This window comes from Gadus morhua, chromosome 7, assembly GCF_902167405.1.
Source record: "Gadus morhua chromosome 7, gadMor3.0, whole genome shotgun sequence".
NCBI classification, from domain to species: domain Eukaryota; kingdom Metazoa; phylum Chordata; class Actinopteri; order Gadiformes; family Gadidae; genus Gadus; species Gadus morhua.
Window position 1 is genome coordinate 19,247,147 of NC_044054.1, and position 25,148 is coordinate 19,272,294.

Here is a 25,148-nt window from a genome sequence, read left to right on the forward strand (position 1 = left end):
ACCGTAGTATTTTTTGCCAGAAATGCACATCCCTAGTAGAAACCTCTAATGCCCTCAGATTGAAGGGAAGGTGTCCATTTGTCACTGGGCCCATGATGCCTCATTAGGAGAAGAGGGTGATAAGGGACTGAGCCGGGCACAGCGAGAGGCTAAATGATGAATGGGATATTTATCGTCCAAACAGAGCGTTGCCTTGATGATGACCGATGGCTCAGAATCAACGCCATGATGACCTTGTTTTAACTGATGGGTACGCATGAGAGAGTGGGAGCGACAGACGGCGTTAAAGAATAAGAGATTAGGAAAGACAAGACAACATTTTTAATTGCTAAAAGTGGAGGGTTAATGAATGGTAAATCAACATTGAGACTAGGACGGCCACCTCTGTCATTGCCACAATTTATTAATTTCACTACTCAATACTGCACTCCTTCATACTTTATGGAAGGCTCAAACACAGGAATACAGTTTGTACCTTATCAAAAAAGTTGTAAATAAGCCAAATGTAAACACACATGTTGGGTTGTAGACTTGCTTTCTGAGTTTTGATTTCTGATAGCAAGTTCCCAATATCTCTTATTCAGGGTTTTGGCTTCAGTCCCACGTCAGGGCAGTAACCACTCTCTCAATCTGTGAATAAGAGACGGCCATGGAATACAGAGTGGACACACAGTCATTAAAACCACCATGAAATTCCTTAATTAGATCTCTCGCCTGCAATTTGCTCATTTACTAAATGAGATATGAGAAGGACAAAGCCGCTCGCTGCGCGGCTGATGAGTTTAGGCACACTCTGCTAGGGGGGGGAAACAGGACCAGGCTGGTACATCTTCCGCATGCTAAAATATTGAAGGGAGGAGCCTCTGAATATTCATGGTCGGTCGTCCCCGTCGTCAGATTGTGGAGGACAAAGTGGCGTCCCCAGAGTGTAATCTGATTCTACATGTTCTCGCTTCATGTCCAAGGACAGGGGGCTCCAGGGCTGCGTGCAGCCGGGTGGGAGGTGATGATGCTGCCGTCAGGGTTGTTGGTAAGCCAACAGGAGGCCCGCTGGACCATTAAACCAGCCATGCCATGACAAACTGAATGTGAAATTGTGGTCCAAGAGCCGGGGCTGGATTAGAGCCTTGATGATGGCACATGTAGGACTGCTCATGTCTGAAGATTACTGTGAGCCTAAATAACTATCTGCAAGGAAACCCTCTCAATATTGATACATTAAACATGGACTGGAATGTCTGCTTAAAACTGCAGAAGACCTGTGTATAGCTGGGCATTCGGCCATCCATGGAAAGGCTAACGCGTTAAAAACTGCAACACCTCAAATACACAGATCATATCCATGGATCAGGTTTCAACACACAATGAAGAGCAGTTCTACTGAGAGGACAACACAAGGAAGACTCTAAGGTGGGGGAGGGTAGCTTTATTTGAGCAACACAACCACACACACACACACACACACACAACCACACTTGCACTGTGTTATCAAAAGGTATCCTAGCAACCAGCTCCCTTCCAGGGCTCTTGAAGTGTAGGATTACCAGGTAACAGCAGCCACTGCCTGCTATTGCCTTTCCTTAACCTCAACCAGTTGCTTCATTTCCCCCTCCTGACCCAATCAGCCACAGCTGAGAGGTTATTAGGAGAAGATATGGGAGAAGTCTCGGACCAACTGCAGAAAGGATGGGGCTCGGGTGAAAAATAATCTGGCATCAAATCAAAACTCTCCCATCCAGAGCTAAGGGGATGGTGAGTTACAGCAGGCATCTGTTCCGGCACCGTTCAAAACGATATGGGCAGCATAGCTCAGGAATTTCTTTTTAAAACTGACGGAAACTGGGAGTGTAGGAGACTCGATATATGCACATAAACAGATGATTTAACAAATGCTTAAAATACCCTGCTGCCTGGATTTCAAAGAACCACTTGATTTTATAAAAGTCTAATTCTACCAACTGTAGAGCAAGGGCTATGATCAAGATGCGTTTTCATCCAATGGCACAACCCTAAGCATCCTTAAACATTTTATCTTTAAATAATTATGTATACATAATAAACATGCAAGTCATTATAGAGGTTATGCATGGTTAGCATTTTTGTGTATTTGTAACTGGATGAAACCAAATACAAGTCTCATTCACATTCGCGGCGCAAGTATCAATGGCACATCATCTTGATGTCTGACAGCATTGTAAGGGTGGGAAACGCATAAAGTGGACAAAATACCACGCCCTGGACCCCAACTCTCTCTCCGGTTTACATAAGTGGGAGGGTTTGATTAAAGCAAGCATCTCATTATAAAAATCTTGAATAAATGCTGAAGAACAAAACATGTCCTCTCATAACAATGCGTAAGGTAAGTTAGGCAGGACCTGGTAGTTTCAATCAAGATTCCAGGGCACTAAAGGAACAACACACCCATATATAATAAGATAGGAAACATAATTTCCCGTTTTTAAGATTAAAGCAGTACCATCTGTAGTTCATGAAAAACTTCTTAATCAATATCGTGTTCATCAACAAGCTTGTCTATAAACTACAATAGAGGATATTTTTCGTATAGGCCATTATTTTACATTGCGAATGGGTCAACATAAGGGGGTATCCCGCTATCCCAAACACACAACTGAAGACGGAACAAATCAAAGTGTAATCTAATTGGATCGACTTATAGTCGTACATCTTTGGCCCATCGGACTAGGGTCTTCTGCGGGGGGAGGGCTGCGCTGGCAGATGGCAGACACAAACGCAGGTCTCTGAAGTCCTTCTTCAGCTACAGGTTTTAAAGCGGATCAAGCCATTGGCACAAACAAAAAAACTGCCGACCCATTAACACGTTGAGTTTCTGTAAATTACATTGGCCAGTTTCCTCTAAACGTAAACTAACTTTACCAAAAAGACACGATGAAGCAATAGTGTCGATACTGAGTAAATCCACCCCCGCTGTGACGGGGGTGGATTTACGATGTCCGTCTTAAATAATAGTCCTGCCACATAGCAAAGTAAATTTAAAAAGCATTTCCTTTTGTAGAAAACTGTCGACCTTGAAACAAGGCAACGAGGTACAGTTAGTCGCCCGAGATCCCACATCGCTGATTCGTTTTTCCATCAAATTGTGTTATCCTCGACTCTTTGCATTTACACTAACGTTGAGCTTACCAACACAACACAATTAGTTTTGAAACCAAACAATTAAAACGCCTGAGTTAGCCTATCTCACCGTGGGGGAGTGATGCCTGGTAATAAAACTAGGTAATATTTAACCGATTTCGCTCACATCGATCGCATTGAACACGATTTATGTCCGTAAACACGTGACCCTGCGGGGCTTGAGGGCCGCTGGCTCGTTGTCCGCGGGCCATGGAAGACTGCCGTTTTCCCAACGGGTTTCGCCTATAAATTCACACAGGGTCACACAAGTATCTCCGTTTAAATTGTTAAGAAACACTTACCTGTCATTAGAGCAAATATCACACAGCAGAATCGGGGTCCGACGAACTCCATAACTTTTGCTCTATTCCCAGACTCTCTCGAAACTTGGTCAGACGGACTTGTGGTGAATTTGAAAGAGCAGCTCACTCTACTGAAGCATCCGAAACTCCGCTCCCTCCCTCGGCAGGTGCACACAGGAGGGCGCGTGTCACGTGGCCTGTTTTCATATTAGACCCGCGGCTGCCCCCTCCTGTTTGTTTTGAACGAAGATAAGCTACATTTTCCCTTTCCATGTCATTATTTCGGAAGCCAGTGGGTGCACCAACTATTTGATCGTTTTAAGTTTTTAAAATATAAATATATATCATAATTAATAATTGATAAGCTGTAACATTACAAACATAAAAAAAAAAGATTTAATAGGTCAGAGCATAACTTCTGAATTTTTTTATGTAACTTTGATTTATCTTAACTAGCTCGTTGTGACTGAGAAGCAACCAAACACAATTATTGAACTGTACAATGTCTGTTAGTCTCTGAAAGGCAATACAGTTTTATTTTCAAAGGCACAGTATAACATCCCGTAGTACATTGAAATCCTTATGACAATGCAAGGGTATATCTGTTCTACAAAAACACTTAAAAGTGAGGAAACCTCTAGTTCTATTCTAGGTATAGTACGTGTACTTCCATTGTCAACGTGAGCCTGAGAAACATTTAAAATGCCTACTGGTAGGCTGCATAGACTGCCGCGGAAGCCACAACTATTCTGTCCTGCATATCAAATATTTGTCACATTATGAATGAAAGTTGGGACTACAGATTGAACGATAGAAATGTTTTATTGATACATGGAAACAAGTAAATATAGTATCCTTTTAAAAAGTCTATACATTTTATTAGCCTACACTGAATAAATAATAGGTGACTCAAAAAGGACGGAAGCATGTACAAAATTCACCCATAAAGAAAATTGACTCACCACCTACTAGCCTTTAAATACACCTAACATGTTTATTTTAATATTCAATCTAGGGCTGGCAATAAACAAACATTCATTATCCCAACTATTGTAGGTTTTTAACACCATATCAATAAAAATCACGATATGCTTAAGAATTCAAAAAAGGTATATGGCTATGTAAAGTATGGCATCAGTGTAGAACTAGTTTTCTTTTCTCCATGACGTTTTCCCTTGTCTCCGACACTTCAAACCTCATAGTGGATCATTTTAAAGGCATATCTTCTCATCCTAATTCATTTAGACTCTAAAACTGGGTATCATGATTCAATATCTTAATTTTGTGACAATACAACACCAAACAAAGATAAACAATACTATTGAATTGTTGCCCAGCACTAGTTCTAACTATTATAAATGTTCCAAAGTGCAGAAAACAGTTAATACAGATCAAAGATCATCTATCATCAGATCATCTAGAATAATTTATTAAAATAATTTGGTCAATCCTCTAGTTTGATGTTACTCCCTAAAAGATAGTCAAGATTCTCCCTTCTAAAAATCTCCACACTCACTAGCTGTAAGAGTGCGCCATGTTGTGCATGCCGCCCCAGTATCCATGCGCTGCTTGGTAGACCTCTGGAACCCAAACGTTGTGCCTTAAGGGGTGCTGGAGTCGGCCATGGGGTCGGACGCTGTAGTGAGGCCGAACAGGTGGGTGACCCTTACCCACCGCCATCTTTTTCTTGGGGTTCCACGTCGGAGCATTTGGGTTCATCACCTGTGAAATCGAAAAAGCTATATTAGCTTCCTCAAAGACAGAGGCAGGCTTGTGTGTTGCGTTTGACTCTCAGCTGGTGGGTTCAGGGTTCTAACTCCCCTTGTCTGCCCTCAGACACCCTTGTGCAATATGCCCAGGGCATACCTGCTTATACTCAGTAAGAGCCCAACTAAATATTTGGGACAGGTAACCATTTAAGAAAATGGTCTCTGATGGCCATTATTTCAACAATTTGGCAACTTCTCGATAACAAACCCTGGCTCCAAGCTGCAATTAGGTTTGAAAATCGACCAGCTTGCACCAGCACTTCCTTGTTAAATCACTTGGTAAGACAACGAATAGTGTTAAAGTGCAACCAACAACCATATAAACAGAACATGTCCTTAATAAACCTTGTGCAGCAGATATTTTGCAGTCCAATATTGATTTTATGCTTCAAGTGGTTCTCAGCCACACTGCGGAGCCACTCTGGATAAAAGCACCTGCTGAAGGACTAAAGTGTAAAATACTACCGTAAACAAGTGTCTATAGCTTTCACCTGATGTGTGGTGCAGTCGAGGGCTATGGGGAGGGCTGATGTGCCCGGGGTCTCCCTCAGTGTACAGTCTTCGTCAGAGGAGGAGCCAGAGCTGTAGTCCGATGTCACCCTCTCCAAGGCGCTGGTCACCTTCCTTGCGACCTCCTTCTCATCTGCCTCTCCCTCAGAGAAACTGGCCACTGAGAAATAGGGGTTTGTCTCACCGTACCTAAGGAGGAAAACAAACCATTAAACAACCAATATTGGTCGCTAAATTAGCCAATAAGGCTACACTAAAAGACAGAGAATATATTAATTGTTTGGCAACAAGGAAAGAGGACATGCAAAAATGACAATGTTTACCGGTGGTTCTTTGAACAGCCAGTATTTTCACAGTAAAATTCAATTTTTAGTTGTATGGTCAAATGATTAAGAAACAAAAAATTCATACCACATTTGTTGTTCCTCAAACAAAAGAATAAAGTTAACTATTTAAAAAAAATACAGAATCTTCTAATTTGCAGGTGCCTAAATTCAAATTTAAAATAAAACATGGCAAGCAGGATTCTACAAAATACTAAATATACTACAAAATACGGTATACAAAAGTACTACAAGCTACTACATGGCAGTAGCTTGTAGTACTTTTGTATACCGTACTATAAATGAGAGAAAACGATTGTAGCGGTTCTAAAAATAACAATGCACCAATCGCTCCAGACTCACCTACAACACACCTCTCCAGGATCCATCCACAAAGTGAGTTCTCTGGGCAAGCTCAAGTCAGAGTACTTAACCTCACTCTCCTGGCAGGCCCGCAACAACACTGGATCATGCATCTGGAACTGATTCACTCTGATGCATCTAGAGAGCAAAAAATAAAAGTTGTTATTTAGTCTACATTACTTCTTGGTGTTGGTGTTTTGGTTAGTTTGAGCACCATTTGAGACACCAGATTCACGTGATTATATTTGAGCAGCAAAAAATATTACCTGAATGCTTGGCCCTGACTGGGGTTCTCTGGGTACCAGTGCCCTCTGAATTTCTCCTGCAGTCCAGCCGCCAGCCTCTCGACCACTTTCTCAATTTGAGCAGAATCCAACTTTTCCCCCTTTTTAATGAGCCTCTTCAGGAAGAAAACCACGGCAGCAATTTCTTTCTTCATGTTTCACATCAGCTTCTTAACAATTTGGCAATCTCTGTAAATGATAATAAAGATTTAGGCAAGTGACCACCGATCTACTATTTAGGATAACCCGAAAACTGCAAAACATTGGAGTCTAGAAACTCTGGATGACGTCACCCGCCAACGGAATTCCAATGTGGCGGCAAGAAGTGATCCAGCGAGGCGGGCTGTGACGCACTACTTCCGTTTATCCATGTGGCACTTCAAATAGTTTACTGTACTCTGTCAGTTTGCTAAACATTGCATTAAGGGCTGTTAATAGCTTTCGGTTTCCATAAATGTTACATTATATCACAACGTCATCAGCAACTATGTGACAAGTAAATCGCGTGAGGTCAGAACAGCGTTGATATAGCGCTAAGGCCCTAGCTCTGTCACAGCGTTAAGACAAAGCTAAGTCTATAATGAACATTTATCAACATGATCATTTGTTCGTCGCTTTAAGGCGTTGTTTAGGACAAAGAAATGCTAGCAAAAATATTAACGTCACGCAACTATAGAAAGACAAACTTACTTTTCCCTGAGTTATCCAGCATGTGGGCACGGATAGGAAACGGTGAGGTCCTGGAAGCTCTTGCTAGGAGGACCTCACGTTTGTCGCTACTCCGCCCACGAGGCTTTCATTCCTGCCCATAAAACGTACGGTGTATTTCCATTGGTTTAGAGGAAACACATGGATTAGACCGATTTCTGTCGAAGTAGATTTGCATAGTTAATCTGCTTTAGATAATTTGTTGTATTTTATCATGGTGGGTTCATACGAACAGCGTCGTATGTGTATTGAGGAGGTATATGTATAAGACTGGTGGTTATCTTGGATTTGGTTTGAGAGATGTAGATACATTAATTATAGCGTTTCATTAAATCCGTTTTTGTGTTCAATGTAAATATTCCAGTATTTTTCTTCTAATCCCGCGTTCAGCTTGAAAAGAATAGGGATTTATCAGTAGCAGGTTTATAGTCGTTTAAACCTTTCCCCACAAGAGGGCACTCTAGCTCCATCTACTACCTAAATTAAACAAGTGTATATGTTTAATGAAATGTCAGTTTACTTGATTGTTATGTTACTTTACTCTAAGATGCTGCTCAGTTAAGTAAATTCAGTTCGTTTGAGCGTGTAAATATGAATATTCAGGTCGATTTAAAGATGGCATAATGGATTATAAGTTACTTTAGGAGGCCTTGCTGAATGAAATATTGTATATGCACATACACAGTATGTCCTATTGGAAAGTTCTGCATTATCATATTTAAATGAGTAACGATGAAAAGAGACCAATTCTGAATCCATGTTAAAAAAAATATTTATTTAAATGGTTTAGAAAAATAGTCGTATGCACAAGTCACGCAGGCTGCAAGCTCCATGAAACACACAATAAATACAATTTGTAATTCAATGCACAAGTAAAACCATACGCATCACAAGTAAAACAGGCTGTATAATCAGTTCAGAAGGAGTACAAGTGAAACCAGTATATGCAAACAAGAACTGCAGCTAATAAAAGGGATGCACCCCAGGCAACTGATGGTCACGATCTGAAATGTCCATATTTCCTCTGTAAACAAACCATAACAGCACTCAGATTCAAAACGAAAATGCAAGTCCCCAAAAAAATCAAACAATTCTTAAAGGATAAAAACTAAAATATAGATAACACAAACACACTGAATAAATCCCTCCAAACAGTTTAAAATTGACCAAAACAACCAGACGGAACCTCTTAAGACCCACAAAGGGTCCAACTTATTATATCTCTTATAAAGAGAACTTTATACAGTGACAAATACTATGCAAAGCATCGATTGGTATTCAACCCAAGGGTTTCCCTAACCTTTTGCTTTCTGAAGTAGTTCATTGTTCTCCTTAGGGGAAAGCTAAAAAATATATATTGGCCTTTAATTCCATATGTTCTTCTTATATCATTTAGCTATATAAGGCTTCCTCTTTCCTTTCTTGCATAGGGGCACCACACGTTCCAAGCACAAATCCTTTTGGTTTCCTCCCCAGAATATCTTCAAACGAGACGGATAAAGATGGATGTTATGCAATCAAACTGGGAATATTTCCCCAACTGATCGCATGCTTGGCACACCGTAGGTTAATTGCATCCTGATAGTTTTACCGTCTTTTTTAATTGTAATAGGGCAAACGAATCAAGGAAACCATTACCCAACTTAATAGTATTGCTTAAGATTCAATTTAGCCCTCAATTATAACACATTACCAAATGATAGACATTTGACCAACCGCCTGTATAAAAATGACTTCTGATAATATTGCATGAATTAGTTTCACGTGACAAAAACAAATGAAATTAAATAATCTGGTTGGTATTGCATGTGCATTTACACTGGATTCATCAAGCTTAAGCAAGGCGGGTGCTTATATTTCCAGACACAAATGTATCAACAACAGCTTTGGTTTGGTGAAGGGAAAGCACTAGTATTGATAGAATCCTTCCTCTGTCACTAAAGCGTTACAGATATCCACAGCATCTCAAAAGTATATGCCGCACAATTGAAATGAAAAAAAGCCATCACTATCTTAAGCTGCAGATGCTTTACCAATTCTGCATGAGTAATCCTGCAAATACTGCTTGCCAAGGTCAGTTGTGAACTCAGGGAGATCAAGTGTAAACCTTTTTTTAAAACTGAAAATGTTCCAAATCTATCATGTGCTTTTTTTGGCTTACAATCACCACCAGCCTTTCAACCTCTGATTCTATCTTGAAGGCAACTCGATCCCTAATTTAATAGTTCTAGCCATTAAATAACAAAAACCGAGCAAACGGTGACTGCTCAGCAGTTTAGAACCGTATTAAAATGCATCACCATGTCAATCCAAAGGTTTAAAATACTCTTAGGCACTTCTTCATTCTCTATCCAATTGCTAAAGCAACAAAATGGGGAATTTAAAGCAAATATGTAAATAGATAGATTTAATCTCCTGACCAAAGTTCTTCGAGATCAAATTAGTTCTTAAGAAAAACAATTCCCAAAAGAAAACAATTCAATTGTAAAATGGAGACGGGATGAACAGATGTCCCCCATTAATACCGTCGACTGCATAGAGGGAAGCATTGCCTTTGAGGAAATCACTTCATCTAGTAGCCAGACGACCCACCGAGGGTACTATTTACAGCAACATGTCCAGCTCTCGTTGTACCACTTATGAAGGACAACAGGGCCTTACACAAACCCTACAACCTCGGGGTGGTCCAAAACAATGGCCTTGCCTTTCTTTTCCAACCTGGTCCCACCGTGGCTGCCACGATGCAGCCAGCTGCCGTTGCTTGGGGCAACCCCAACGCGGCACAGCGTCGCCGCCTACCAAAGTCATTCAGCGTTCAACAGGAGGCGTGCTTCAGCCCGTTAAGTGGTGAGATGGAGGGGTAGGGCCCCCCAGCTTGCCAGGCTTCCCCTCTCACAGAGAGATGGAAGCAAAGAAAGGGAGAGAGAGAGAGAGAGAGGGGGAGAACAAGGAGAGAAGGAGGTGTGCGCCTCACTCCACGGGTGTGTTGCCGCTGCTGGCCTTGACCGCGGCCCTGCTGATGTGCAGCCAGGGCAGCTTGGCGCAGTTCTTGAAGAGCTGCTCGATGGCCACGTGACGCACGTGCAGCTCCGACGCCAGTGAGTCCTTCTCCTGCACGGCTGCTGTCAGCTCCTCAAACACCTCTGGAACGAGCGAACGAGAGAGAGAGAGAGAAAGTCAGTAAGAACAGAGTCCTTAGTACTTTCCTTTAGATACGTAAGGTCACACACACACACAACCGATCACTAAGTGAACTATAATGTGCCAGATGCCAACTTCCATTAAGGTGATTCAGGTGGGGATACACTCAAAAATGCCAGAGCTACTGTTCTGTCGAGACATGCTTGAGAAAATTGATAATCTTCATGCCTGAAGAGCCGTTCTTGCTGAATGGGGAAGTAAACAAACAGGACTGGAATGTGCGTGTGTGTGTGCAGTCACATTGGGAAAGCTGACTTTCCAGTTAACATTCAGCTCCATCCCCCTTCACATCGAGTGAAAGGCTACAAGCCAGTACTTGCACAGTGTGTGACCTTGAACGTGCATACTTCAACCACAGTACATCACGCTCACAACAAAGCAATGATACATTTGGAAACTATAAACATAAAGGAGACGTTTATTGTTTGGACGGTTCAGCCGGATGCGTCTCACAAAAGACAAAGACTTCTTACTTTGAATCTGCAGCAGTAGCTCGCCGTTCAGTTGGTGCAGTTCATCCATGTTCATTTTAACCACTGAAAGAAAAGAAAGACCCCTCCCATGAGAACCTGCAAGGCTTTTAGGGAACAGATACTTGTACCACGAGGTGACATTCAAAAACAATACCATGGCCGTGCCTTGTTCTGGGCGTAGCAGACAATGATCATCAACGAAAATACATAACTGCAGTAGATAATATTCTTATTCAGGACAGCTAGTTGTGCTGTACTCACGTTCCTCGCCGCTGGGCCCGTGGCTCCTGCCCCGCCGCGCCCCCTCCCCGCCCCGCTGGCCCCTGTGGCGCGGCGGACCGTGGGGCACCGTCAGCCCCAGCTCCTCGGCGGCTTGGAACTCCAGCATGCTGGCGGCGTAGTCCGGCAGCCCGCACCTCCCACCGGCCCCGTCCCGGCGCGGGGCGTAGCGGGGCACCTGGGCGTCCGAGCGCAGCGCGGGCTGGCCCCGGTCGCCGCTCTGGCTGTAGCAGCAGTGCTTGGCCCCGGGCCGCTGAGCGTCCTTGTTCTGGGCGTACTGGATGATGCGGCTCAGCTTCTGGCCCAGGGCCAGCTTCATGCCCTCGTAGGCGCTGCGCGAGGCCTTGGAGTGCGACAGCTTCTGGTCGGCGATGAGGTGGTACTTCTCGAAGCAGTCCCGGTGGCCGCGGAGCGACTTGGAGTGCAGGAGGGTGGCGGTGGACACGCCTGCGTTCACACACACAATAAAAGCAATGAGGTGACGTAGTGAACAGAGGCGAACCAACGGGTCGATGAGTGGCCAGGGAGCGTATGTGTCTGAGGTAGGGGTGCTGTGTTTCTATTAAGATGAATCACTGGATTCTTTTTCAAATAACATCAATAATTGCTTTGGCTGAAGCTTCGAAAAGCTATAGCTGTAGGAAGCATTTTCACTTGAAAATAACTTAATTAAAACCCATTCATTATGTCCATCCGACTAATCAGTTGATTGTTTCGGTACGCGTATGTGTCAAACCACCAACTGAACCTTCCAGACTGTAATAAGCCAGCACTCAGCTAAAACAGGCAGACTGACCTACAGTGTTTTCCTCTGTGAAAGCTGCTTAGCGTGAGGATTAAGCGCAAAGAGAGAGCAGTACATTAAACCAGTCTTAATACATACACGATTTCATGCATTTTATTGAAAAACTAGGAACACGAAGAGAGGAACTCGAGTTCACATGATGGAATTGGTTATTCATAAAGCGAACACACATAGGAAGGTTTGTTTTTTTTGTTTTGGTTTTTTTCCACAACAAAAGACGCCATTATCAGAGCATTCAACGTCATAGCTATCTTCTTTAGACTAATGAAAATGACTTGCAAGTCATTGGGTTGCCAGCCGGCTGCAGAATAATTGTCAAGGGAAAACACACATCAAACATCATCCATTATTAAGCATGTCTGAGATTTAGCCAAAAGCCATCCTGGGTGTAGCACGAAAGATTTCCCTACAGTTACAATGTGGTCTTCCAGGAACTTCAACTGCCGTGTTTGGAACAGAAATGGTTATGGCCACAGCTGTAGTGGTTGGGAACCGCGGCCACAAAAACTCAATTAGAATGAGGTCTTACACCGAGAGGCCACTAAACGGCACACTCCGAGGAAGATAGAGCACAGCTGGTCAGACCGAAATTAAAAAGATCTTAGAGCAAGGTCGGACAAACTTTTGGAAGAAATGGGGCCTTCAGTATTATTCAAAGGTTTGATTAATGCTGGAGAACTGAAAGGGTAAAAGAGAAAGTAAGTGTGTGTGGGCGTGTGTAAAGAATCAGGTTCAAACAAGTCAGAGACTGTGCTTATGCAAGTCTTTGTTCCCCACGTCATGGCTTTCTTCTAATGGTCCATGTCTGACACAGGCAGGGACGTAAACTATGGAGCTGAGCTATAGGGATTAGTCATTCTCCTCTACCTACACTACAAAGACTGCAACTGAGCACTGGTTTAGCCAATCTGCGCAAAACTGGCCAAATTGCTCAGGGACGCACCCAGGCATATACTTATTGCATCGCTAAAAATATATATTAGGATAGGAAAATAGCCGGTTAGCTGGATTGCCGTTGGCCCCCCCTGGGCCATTTCCTCCCATTGAACATTGATGTCAGGGCCAACAACAGGAAGCTGATACTTGTTCTCGCTCTACTGTGACAATCTGATCCGCCTCCTGCACTGACCCCCCACCACTAAACCCCACAGGCACACAAGATACGCTTTATGTTTGTTCATCTCTTTATCGTTCAAGTGAGGAAGTCTGTGGTACCACGCTCTCTATACATCTTTCAAAATGGAAATAAGGTCATGGAAGCTTAGGCGGTGGGTTAAGTCCAAGCCCAGGTTTAGAAAAACGTTTTTTTTCCCCTCTCGTGCCACTAATGCAGGAGTAAGATGAAATTACTACATGCAATTTATAATATGTACCTGACACAACTAAAACCCTCAGTGGAGCCAACGGTTTATCAAGGTTCAAAAGGTTGACTCTTGGTAAAACAGGCGGTTTAATGACCCCTGCCACAGCCAACCAGGATTAGGTGTGAGGTGGCTGGTGTTCATTTCCTTACCCTTGTATTGTATAGCACCTCTAAAGGGAATATGGCTGAGATGTTTTTTCCTGAGCTTAGCTAGAGTGTTGGCATAACCAATTTAGATAAATGGATCACCAGTCAGGCTTGCAATATAATACATTTTCCAACCTCATTGCATTACTAGCCTCCAATTTGTGGTGTAGGAATATTGAGTCGGGGGATCATTGGTCCTTCCTCGCTCCATGAATGGGTTTCAGGCCCTGGGCTCATTGTATATCATGAAAGCATCTATTTTAAGCTCTTCAGTGTATGCACGTGCTTGCAACAAATGGCAATGCTTATAAAAGGCCACACACACACACACACACACACACACACACACACACACACACACACACACACACACACACACACACACACACACACACACACACACACACACACACACACACACACACACACACACACACACACCGTTGTAAGGGGATCAGTGTGAACTCACACGCCACCTCGCAGGCTCCATTAAAAAATAAAGACCCCACAAGCCCAGCAGACACGATCACAATCCCTTGACCGGGGATGTTTACTACTATCACCAGCAGCAGCAGCAGCAGCAGCCAAAGACCTCACCCAGGCTAAACAGCTCATCACTGCAGTTCTTTCACTGTCCAAAGCCGTAGCAGACGCGTGCACAACAGGCCACTCTCCGATCATTTAACAGAGCTGAATTCACATTGTCTCAAACAGCAGAAAGGGGACGTGAATCATCATGATGCTGGTGCGCCACAAACAACCAGTCCCCCCCCCTCCATCTCCAAGCCTTTTGTTACGATTTACGGTTATAACGGCCCCTCAGTAAACATCAACACCAGCCAAACAAAGAGCATTCTTCTCGTAGCGGCACAGTTTGGCATCATCACATTACGTGTCGAGGCAGCGGGACGTGGCTCAGGCCTAGGTTAGTGAATGAGACTTCAAGTTATTCATCTCTAACCCAGTTCGGCTTGCTTGGGCACCTGAACACCTTCCAGATTAGCATGGAAAAGGCGGAGCTTTTGGCTACAATCGTCGCCTTAAACTAAACTACTATAATTTAGTACGCCTATCATTTAAAAACACAAAGAAATATACCAATTTTGTACATGGGAGATGTTTTGAGTCGATTTTCAGTTCGATCAAAATGTGTATTGCATGGCAGGGACCCCTGTTGAATTGGATAACTTAAGGCACCATATGGGCTGATTTCAGAGGTACTCTCTTTTCAATGTATTCAGTCTTTCATGCAGTGGTTAAAGACTAAAAAGATTTGAACTTTCCTGTCGTGGCCTCTTGGGTGCCGTTGTGTAAACAGATTAATCTTATCTTTGAATCTGGTCTGAAGCTGCTCGCTATTCACTGCTCTGCTTCATGAGCGAAGCTACTGCGCAGCTTAGTTCACTTACTATGCTGGAGGCAACAAACAAGAGCTAATATAGTTAGAGGCTGCCTTTAGTGTCCGAGGATCAATGCGCACACACACACACACACACACACCAGAATTCGTTTTTTCTCTGAGCTCTGTACCAATATGCTTAGTACTCTTATTTGCTCCTTTTTAACTGGTACTCCAGTCTATTAAATATACTAACTTTAACTCCAACAGACATTTTCTGACCCATTACCATTGCTTAAGCCTTTTGAAACTTTTATGAATGTATCCTATGCAGGGGCCTTGGCACATTTCCATTGGAGCTGGCAGGAGGGAAGAGTAGGACAGAGGTGACCGGGGGCAGAATGTCCACATGCAGCAAGGCTTAGTATGGAGTTCCATCAACAGCTGCGTGGCTCCAAGTGGGACACCAGACAGCTCGCGTGACCTGTGGTGCACTTCTACGGCCTAGTCAACTTGACTGGAGACTTAACCTATTAAAGGGATATATAACCTAAAGGACTTGACTCATTACTTTGTTTTCCTAAATATGAATACTGCTGGGGCTGCTCGGTTATGGAAAAAAAATCATAGTCATGATTATTTTGGTCAATATAGAAATCACGATTATTCAAACGACTATTTTTGAGTTTGAAATCATGATGCCTTTATTCAGCATTTCTCTCCAACAAAATAAAATGTTTCAAATCCATTCAATTTGTATGGAGATCGACAAAAATATTGAAATCACGATAAATTTGATTAATTGCACAGCCTGCTGCGAGACTCGGCGAGGGTTCGAGGCATTGCGAGCACAATCAGCAAATACCTGGACCAACAGAGTGCTGGAACAGAAAAGCTGCCAGCACTGTCGACGCCATTGGCTCGCCTCAACCTGCATTGTGACTGGTTCAGCCGGGATACACATGCCCTACATGGTAACTCTGCGTCAGAAACAATGGCTTCCCAAATAATAGCACTGATCCGCTTTAGAATCAGCCCTGTGGTTTTGTGTCGCTGTTGGAGTTTCCCTTACTTCCTCCATTGGGTTTTACAGCTGGGTTTGATCTCAACCTAGCAAGCCTGAAATAATCCAGACCTCTGATGCAGAAGTCAGTCAGTGGTAATAGGGAAATTGTATCGGGGTCGAGTTTGGCTGAACCTGATCCAAAAGGTACCAAGTAGGTCTTTAGGGTCATCTGCATAACAAAGGCAGGCTCAAGATGAGACTGGCCAGTTCACCTACGTGAACCACCACACCCTAATGTCACATTCTGAAAGAAGAACCATAATCCTACAAAACTTCTGTTCAATGAGATACATTTCTTTAGATGTGTCTGACTCCCTTAGATGCGTCATAGGTTCTCCTTCGATACAGTCTGCACCTCCCGCGAGTCCTGGTGGGAATTGAAGCTGTGCCTTGGACATAAACTAAACGTATTGGGTAGGTCCTCACATTCGCGAGACATTTAATGGCTATCCTGAATTCCATTGAAATATTTCATTACTATTACGACTTTGCTCCTATACAGTCACAAGTAAAACCCATTGAACCCCTAATAGTCCATTTGGATTGACAGCGTGTGGTGTGGCAATTTCACATTTGTGCTTGCCGCATCGAGTTGACAGTCAAGGCCATAACAACATGTGCAAGAAGTAATTTGCCGTGCTCCAACAAAGGGGAGAAAATGCCCACCTATGTGCATCAGGCTGACATCAACAGCCCTGTGTGGTGGGCTGCTTATTATTGAAACGCGCCGCAGACGGCCTCTAGGGGTCTCTTCCAGGAAACAAGCTGCTTCAGCTAAAACTAAAGCCTGCCCTTCCTGTTGAGACTAAATCCATCCGACGCTATCGGCCATAAGTTCATCCAACGAATGCTGTTTGGGGGCAACCGAGTGCATATTGATGTGTGTGAACGCTTGCCTCAACATGAGCAGGGCAGGTGACGCCTGGCGAGAGGAACTCATTAGATACGTTGAGACTGGCATTAGGAATCACCTAAGCAGGCAGCTCCTAGAAATTGTAGACAACAGTCTGCCAAGCCCTGAAAAGCTGGCAAATGAGTGTTTGGTTTGTTAGTAGAGTTGCATGACAGCTTTGGCTTCAGTCTGACCTCTGGTATAACACACTGCTTTTAGTGTCCCGTGTCGGTCCATCGCTGGCCAGGAGGGCAGTGAACGTGTAAACATTCCATCCATTGCATTGTATTGCTTAGTTCTGGGGCAGCGCTTGATGTTGGATGGTTCATCATCTCTCTTTTAAGAATTTGCTTATGGAGCACCAAAGTAAAGAATAACAATGAGTGTGTGCGAAACAACGACAGCTGCCAGTAGCTTGACACTCGTTCTCAGGCAATTTAACTAATATTCATAGCAGCAGCGCGATATATTATTCAGAAAGCATGAATATTCAGTTTTCGACAGACGCAATTCACCTCCAAGCAACGATGATACGGATTGGATCCAAAGGCACAAAGCACGTGTTTGGTTATAAAAGTGAGCGCGTGTGCGTTTATTTATGGGATTGGGGGACATTCTTTCTCCATGGTTTCCTGGCTAGTGAGCAGGCTTTTGTATCCCTCTCCTCTGATGAAGCCATGCGGACGGCGATGATGTTGACTCGGGAGCATAGAGCATAGTGATTTGTCTGTTAGGACTCATAGCCTGGCCTGGGAAGACCTAAGGCAGGCGCAATCCGTAAATCGACTGAGCACTTTATTCCTTCTCACCAATTTAAATTCAACAACTGACCCCCACTACAACCCTAGGTACAAAGTACAAAGCAGCCAATTTGATTGCCCCACACACACTACATCAATGATCATGGCAGTAAAACTATTCTGTCATCAATTGACCACAGCCAATTTAATCTAAACCCCTACTTTTCGACATACATACACATGCCAAGCATGGATACGTTTTTTAATGCGGCTTGTTTCTTCAGTGTGTTCACATCAAAACACTTGTGTTGTGTTTGGCCTACAAATCTTCTGTTTATACCCCTGCTTATATTATTGTATTAAACTTACTAACAAAGAATTACTCTTGCCCTCCAACACACAAGAAACAGGTGAGGGAGGACAGGTTTTTCTTAATCTTTCGGTTACTTCTGCGGCGAGTGCTTGCAGACAGTTATCCTGTCTGTACTGGCGGGCTTAGCATTTTCCAATAATTATCCTGCTTTTCAAATTAAGTCATCCTTATCCGCTATAAAAAACCTACAAGCAGGCAAGACACACTTATCTTGGGCAAAGATACAAAAGATTGTATTAAAAAAGGAGGAGAAAGGAGCCTGTGTGCATGTAGGAGCCGATCTGAAAGGGGACCATGTCGAATCCTGTAGTAGAAGTGGGAGCCGATCTGAAAGTGGACTATATCAAATCCAATGGTAGAAGTAGGAACCGACTGAAAGGGGACTATATCAAATCCTGTGGTAGATGTAGGAGATGAACTGAAAGGGGACCATATCGAATCCTATGGTAGAAGTAAGAGAAGATCCGAAAGGGGACCATATCGAATCCTGTGGGAGATGTAGTAGACAGACTGAAAGGGGACCATATCAAATCCTTTAGCAGACGTCTGCATGCTGCCCGACCGTCTTCGTCCAATAGGAGGCTCATTAATTAAGTGCTAAGGAAAGAAATCCCATTTTAAACATGGCCGAAATGGGGAGGCAGCTTAGCAGCCTGCCCTGGTAAGGCGGTAAGCCCTTCGCAGCCATTAATGCTGCACAAAACTGACACACTTGGGTGCTGGACGGCATCCGTCACAAAACATTTACAGGCTATTTTTTCAGCAAATCTTGCTTACACCTTTGTGATCAGACTCTGCTCTGATGGATGCTCTGAATATTGGATTGAGGCATTACTCTATTATCTGGTCTACAACAGTGGCAAGCAATAGGCTATACTAATTGTATATTAATTATATCTCCTAACATATCACCTCTTCTTATCAACTAATTTGGTAGAAGGTCAGAAAGAAAGGACTAAATGATCTGACTGTGTCAAATTAATCTTAAAATATTCTCAATCATTCATATTTCAAACTTTTGCAGTAAAGGTATCTCAAGCCTTTCTTGAGTGCATTTAGAATTGCAGAATCTTTTTTGGAGTGGAAAGTACTTTGAAAAGCTTAATTGAAAACATTCCTTCTTTACAGAAAACAGACAAAGGCAATGCATCAAGTGTCTGTTTGAGTGCCTCGACAGACCTTGAGATTTTTGTGTTTGCTCTTCACCACACCGTGAGCAAACATTCCCCTTAGAAAGAGCAGATAATTGTCACTATCTTACCTTCAATAGTGAGTTCAAAGCAGACATGGCAGAAAGACATGGTCCCGGTGTCGGTCTCCAGCTTGCAGACACTGCAGATGTTGTCATCGTTCAGGTCAATGTTCACAAACTGCTCCTCTTCATGCATAGTGCCTATGGGAGCAAGGGTCGGGGGATCATTTGCATAGTTAGAATAAAAAACAAGGCAAAACGGACTACCAGAAATGGTGGATGCTTCTTAGATTACTCCTAATGATTGTTGGATTGGAGCCTAATTGTGGACCGAAGATTATGACATAACTGTTAGGAGCCTCATGAATCGATTTGAGGATTTAGTGATCATCCTCCAAGGACAATAACAATGATGAGACCTCATCCATTTGTAATGGATCCATCTTTTCGGTGGAGCTACTCCATGCAAATATTAAAATAAAGATGTCCATTCATTCATGTAATATTTAACTATCAATGCCTTTAAAAAGGTAGCTTAAATTTCATTATAGTGCAACCTTAACAGGAAATGTTATAAAGGGTTTGATTTAAAAGTTATTGTACAACAATAGTTTGGACGAGTTGTTTTGAGTTATTCTAATGAACATGTATCTTGACTTGAATCTAGAAAATGTTGTTGCTCCACGAATGGCCATGCCCGTATATGTGCCCGCACATAACAAATGCTCCACTAACTCAAGGGCATTTCTAGACAAAGCTAGAGACTCCACATGCTTTGTTTGTTAAAAGTTGAACTCAGTTTAAGGAAGAAGCTTTGACTCACACTCAAATATATTTCCTCTCGGGACATCTTTTTGTACCTTGACTTGGTTATTCTACTATATGGCTTCTTTACAGTCGTATTAACTGTATTTGATGACTTTGCCGTAGCGTTTGGTGTCAGAGCAGCTGCTAACGTTGAGCAAATGCATGACAAGCTAGCGAGTTATTACCATGAAGCCTCTATAGGTGGCTGTGGACCGTTATTTGACGCTTGTTTCAGGAACAAATAACATTTGACTCGAAAAAACAAAACAATAACGGCAATATAGTGTGTAACTTACCGAGACAGTGAAAACCGTTTGCCTCCTTCTACAGTTGTGTCTCTCTTCACCGACCCCTGGCTCCCGCCGTACAGCTGATACCCAAATATTAGCCTCGCTGCGCGTCACGGACGACAGAGCGAAAGAAACTCTGGGGTTGGAATGAACCATTAGCGTCCTCTGAGGGGGGATGAGCAAACTGACAAACTCAATTACCGTTACAAAATAACCCGTAAATCATCTATTGCATGTTTCTCAAAAGTAGTACTGCTACCTTTTCTATGGCAACATTTCATATGTTTTGTCAAATATGTATTTAGTATCCATTACCTTTAGGAATATTTCCCCCCTGAACTCCGAAGGTCCAAAAATGGTTTATCCTTACTACGTCATCAAAACAAAACCTTTCTACAGAAAATGTGATGCTTTCGATTTAAGAATAGTTACTGTGAATGAGAATGATTGACGTTATAATTTAAAACGTATCTATTATAATCGAAACACTATGGTTTGGAACCGCAAAGCTAAAAGAGATAAATGGCACTCGATTCCCGCAGAGGCACACTCATTTAAATAACCACACGTGGGAATTCCCCGCGAAATGGGGAATCATGTTCCTCTGCATGTATGATGACATATTTTCCCCTAGATATTGTCGTCTAGAAATAGATATGTACGACGTCATATAAGTTAACCAATAGACCAACGACGTTTTGTTGGATAATGTAGTCTTAGTTCAGAAACGATGGTTGGCTAAAGAGTTTGGCACAAAGTGTGAACGCTCTACCGGGCCCAACAGAAAATGCTACAAAACAGCAAATCTTATCCATAAACAAATCGGTAGGCTCGTACTCTTTTTTATTGGAGTAGAAAAATCTTCTCGTGGGTGGTCCCCGGACCCCGGTTGCTGTAAGGAGGGGCCAAGGAATCCTTCATCAGGCTGTTCTGAACCAGAAATCCCCCCCAGCTGGGACAAGGCAGACGCCGTTAATTCTCCTCAAGGTCACTCATCTGGGAGAGCGGAAGGTTAGAGTGGAAACGAACGGGAGGTCAAATAAAATCGGAGAGAATAAAAATTAAGGTGGAGAAAGTAGCAAGGTGTAGTAGCCCCTCACCAGCAGATGAACGACTCGTACACTTTTTATTTATTTAAAATCGTGTGCCTTAATAAGGACCCCCCTTTGGAAATTACTCTGTATCACGATTGTGTTCAATCATAGTATTTATAATGGCTTGCAGAGCCCCCTGGTGGCCAAAGGACACTACTACATTTGCTATCAACACCATTGAGTGTTTTGTGCTCCCAATAATAGAGAGCTGTGGTATAATTAACATTTAGCCGAAAACAATGTGAAATAATATATGAAATGTATTGCAAAGCATTTCATCAATATTCTTCTGATATTAACAATATAATGATCAATTGATAACTAGGGTGAGGCCTATTCATAACACTTTTGTATAGTGAACTGCTCCCAGAGAAATGCAAAATGTCAATAAGGAGGGTTTTCTTTTGAGTTCTGCGAGTGGGTCATTTGTTGCCTAGTATTTTATAAATGAGCATAACGATTGCAATCTCCCGTTGTGCAGACTATACACTCCATAGAAGCTGAAGGTTGCACAGTGGAATGGTTCCCACAGGAGTAGACGGATCTCATAGCCAACCATGGGAGACAAAGTTTAGTGATCTGTATTTATGGTTGTTATGATTGCTTATAAATTCTTATGGTTGACACTATGTTAATCAATTAAAACCAGTTTTTATGAAACAATTATAATTCCTTGACTGGCTACGTAGAACATTAAAATGGTAACAATTATAACACGCCTGAACTGCATCTTCTCCCACACACACTAACTTTAGTTCATTGAATGTACTAAAACATTTGTACTAATATACTTGTACAAGAAACACCAAATATAAGCTTTTCTGTCAACATGTCCAAAGTTTTCAAACCCACCCTTTTTCTTTTTCTTTCTTTTCCGTGAACCAGAAGCTTTATGTTATCGTTATCTTCACCCTTATACATTAGCCAGCCATTAATCTCATGAATCCATCTCTGCTAAAGAACACGCACACAACAAACATACACCCACACACACTACAAACACACACCCCCACACTACAAACCACACACACACAAACACACACACACACACATACCAACACATACCCACACACACCTACACTACAAACCACACTCCCCATACACACACACACACACACACACACACACACACACACACACACACACACACACACACACACACACACACACACACACACACACACACACACACACACACACACTCCCCACAAACACACACACACACACATGCCCTGGAGCTATATCCACAGGTTGCTGCTTGCCTCGTGTCTTCGGAGGCCTCTTGGATCTTGTTCGACAAGTTTAGTAAGGTTCAACTGAGTAAGAGGAGGAAAACAGCCCGTAGCATCGTCATTACACCACAAAGCCAGCTAGTCATAGGGTTGTACAACAGCTGTGGTTACTAAGGTGTTGCTGCTGCCACTTTTGCAACATTTCATCCGTAAAACTCATCGATCATCCCTGCAGCAGGGCATGTCGGTATACCGGTTATGTGTCCGATATGTGACCAACAGGCTTTGTTGTCAGTAGTATGTGTTTAGGATACAGAGTTGGTATTGAGGACAGTTGGTTGGGTTCGTGGATTAGGTATGACTAAGACTGAAGAAAGGCGAAGTACCTGTCGAATAGGAAGGAAACGTTCAAAAGCTTGATACAGTCACTGCTTAGAGAGCGACACATTGTTTTTGTTGTACATCATTCTTTTTCGAAGAGATTCACAGGCCTGCACGTTTTCTGCAGTGAAGTTTGGTTATGAAATGTAATCATGCAGATTATGAAACAGGCCTCAAGTAGTCCTGCTTAATTTTATTATTGCCCAGTTCAGAATATAATTTAGAATTCATAGGATTTGTATGTTCATTTCAAGAAGTAGTAGTCAAAGTAGAAACATCATTTCTATTTTCCCATTCCATACATACACAAATGTTTCTTTGACTATCCAGAACACTAGAACTAAACACAATGGACCATAGAGAAATACAACATGAAGTACAACCAAGCTATGAGTCAGCATCTCTCAAATCAGCTGGTGTATTCAGGTTTGCGTCCATCTTGCTAATATTCCATGTTTACAATTTTGTTTGTTTTATAGATAACTATATGCTCCAACTTCATGATATACATGAGCATGATGCATTGCTTCATTTGCAGCTTATAACATGTGACGAATCAGCTTGTCCGGCCCAAATGCGTGATACAAGTTCCAGCACTCTTCGGCCCTCACAGCCTCCATGTAGGGTTACTCACTTGCTGACATGGAGGACATGAGAGCCAGTTTCAGCCTTCTCTGGCCATCACGGCAACCATGCCGGGTTACGCCCCTGCTGTCATGACCTGGCACTACCTCTGGGACTCCCCCCTCCCCCCCCCCCCTTCAGTACCCTGGGCCCCCATGGGTAGTAAACTGTACAGGGCCCCGAGAGGTACAGCATGAACCCTGGAACCTAGATGCCGTGGGTAGTGGTGGATAACAGCGTCTATTAACACCTCCTGGTTCTTAAACCACCAGCACCCACACACAGGCCTACTTTCCCCCAGGCTGGGGATGGCACGTGTCAGGCTGTACAGCGGCACCCTAGGGGGGGGCTCAAGATGAACCCCTTTGCTGCCGACTCTGCCGTGGCACGTTTGACAGAGGTCCCCTCCAGAGTAACGGTGCGCATGGGGGGAGGGTGCCGCAGGCTTCCAGAGGCGATGGCCCTGAGGCGGCTATGAGAATCTGAAACTGTGGGCCTAAGGCCACAAATCAGGCTGAGCCTGGAGGACGGAAGCCTGGCTCTCGTTCTACCCTATCGGAAGGTAGGTATCTAGTATCTTCATACATTAAAGTTAGTTGATTTTAAGACCTGTGCAAAGGACCTGTGTTCTTTTCCCTCACTCTCCACCTCATCCCTAACTCTCCACCTCAAGCTGGTGTGTAGTGAGTGTTCTGGCGCCGATTGGCTGCCCTCCATCACCCAAGTGGGTGCTAAATAATGGTGGTGGTTAGTGAGGTCCCCCCTTCACTGTAGGCGTCTTTGAGTGTTATTAATTATTATTATTCTTCATGTTTAACCTCCGTTTTTCTTTTATTCCTAGTCTGTTTTACATAGTTTTGAATGATGACTATATGCTCTGTAAGGTGACCTTGGGTGTCTTGAAAGGCGCCTCTAAATTAAATGTATTATTATTATTATTATTATAAAGGACCTACTGTTTATACAAGACAAGGCTTGAGACTATCTCGCCCGCCTATCCATCAGACGGTTCACCACCTCGACAAGAAGATTGGGCATCAGCGCCATGCTATCCGAGCCTCAACATAGCAGTGGTGAATCAGTGAGGGATCACTGGGAAGCAGGTAACATGGCACACTACTCTACTGTGTACACAAACCCAAGCGCCCAGGCTTCTAATTTCACATTTCACCAGTCAGTTCACCGGTTCCCTCCACAAACACGAGTGCTCTTACTACACCCTCAGAGCACCGCCGCGGCCCGGCTTAAGAGCACAAGAGGGCTCGGGTTACAGGGAGCCGAGCCCTTAAGGCGTCAGCTATGGCATGTTGGTTTTTTTTTAGCGGCTGATGAAAACTTCAAGTGGTCGTCTAAAGAATTAGCCAACAGGCTGGAATTGCAGGTCTTGCGCTGCCCGCCCCCCCGCCCCCCGCCCCCTCATCTCACAAACCCTTCCCTG

At 43.3% G+C, this 25,148-nt stretch overlaps 3 protein-coding genes across 3 annotated transcripts in view; all 3 read right to left on the minus strand.

Annotated features, from left to right (window-relative positions):
* The window catches only part of cxadr (CXADR Ig-like cell adhesion molecule), a 33,782-nt gene extending 30,170 nt beyond the window's left edge, over positions 1-3,612 (minus strand). The window contains exon 1 of the mRNA XM_030360996.1: positions 3,456-3,612. Within this exon, the coding sequence (XP_030216856.1) occupies positions 3,456-3,507 (52 nt within the window). The 5' untranslated portion in view covers positions 3,508-3,612. The remainder of the gene's footprint in view (positions 1-3,455) is intronic.
* Positions 3,613-4,258: 646 nt separating this feature from the next.
* btg3 (B-cell translocation gene 3) lies at positions 4,259-7,521 on the minus strand. Its single transcript, XM_030362211.1, has 5 exons — positions 7,395-7,521; positions 6,687-6,893; positions 6,421-6,558; positions 5,716-5,923; positions 4,259-5,177 (listed from the first exon to the last, which is right to left on the minus strand). The coding sequence occupies exons 2-5, from the start codon at positions 6,857-6,859 to the stop codon at positions 4,971-4,973; spliced, it is 726 nt and encodes a 241-aa protein (XP_030218071.1). The 5' UTR covers positions 6,860-6,893; positions 7,395-7,521; the 3' UTR covers positions 4,259-4,970.
* A 645-nt stretch (positions 7,522-8,166) lies between these two features.
* c7h21orf91 (chromosome 7 C21orf91 homolog) lies at positions 8,167-20,508 on the minus strand. Its single transcript, XM_030361869.1, has 5 exons — positions 20,386-20,508; positions 19,352-19,483; positions 11,348-11,812; positions 11,087-11,149; positions 8,167-10,555 (listed from the first exon to the last, which is right to left on the minus strand). Exons 2-5 carry the CDS (start codon positions 19,476-19,478, stop codon positions 10,383-10,385), a joined length of 828 nt encoding a protein of 275 aa, XP_030217729.1. The 5' UTR covers positions 19,479-19,483; positions 20,386-20,508; the 3' UTR covers positions 8,167-10,382.
* Positions 20,509-25,148: the final 4,640 nt, after the last annotated feature.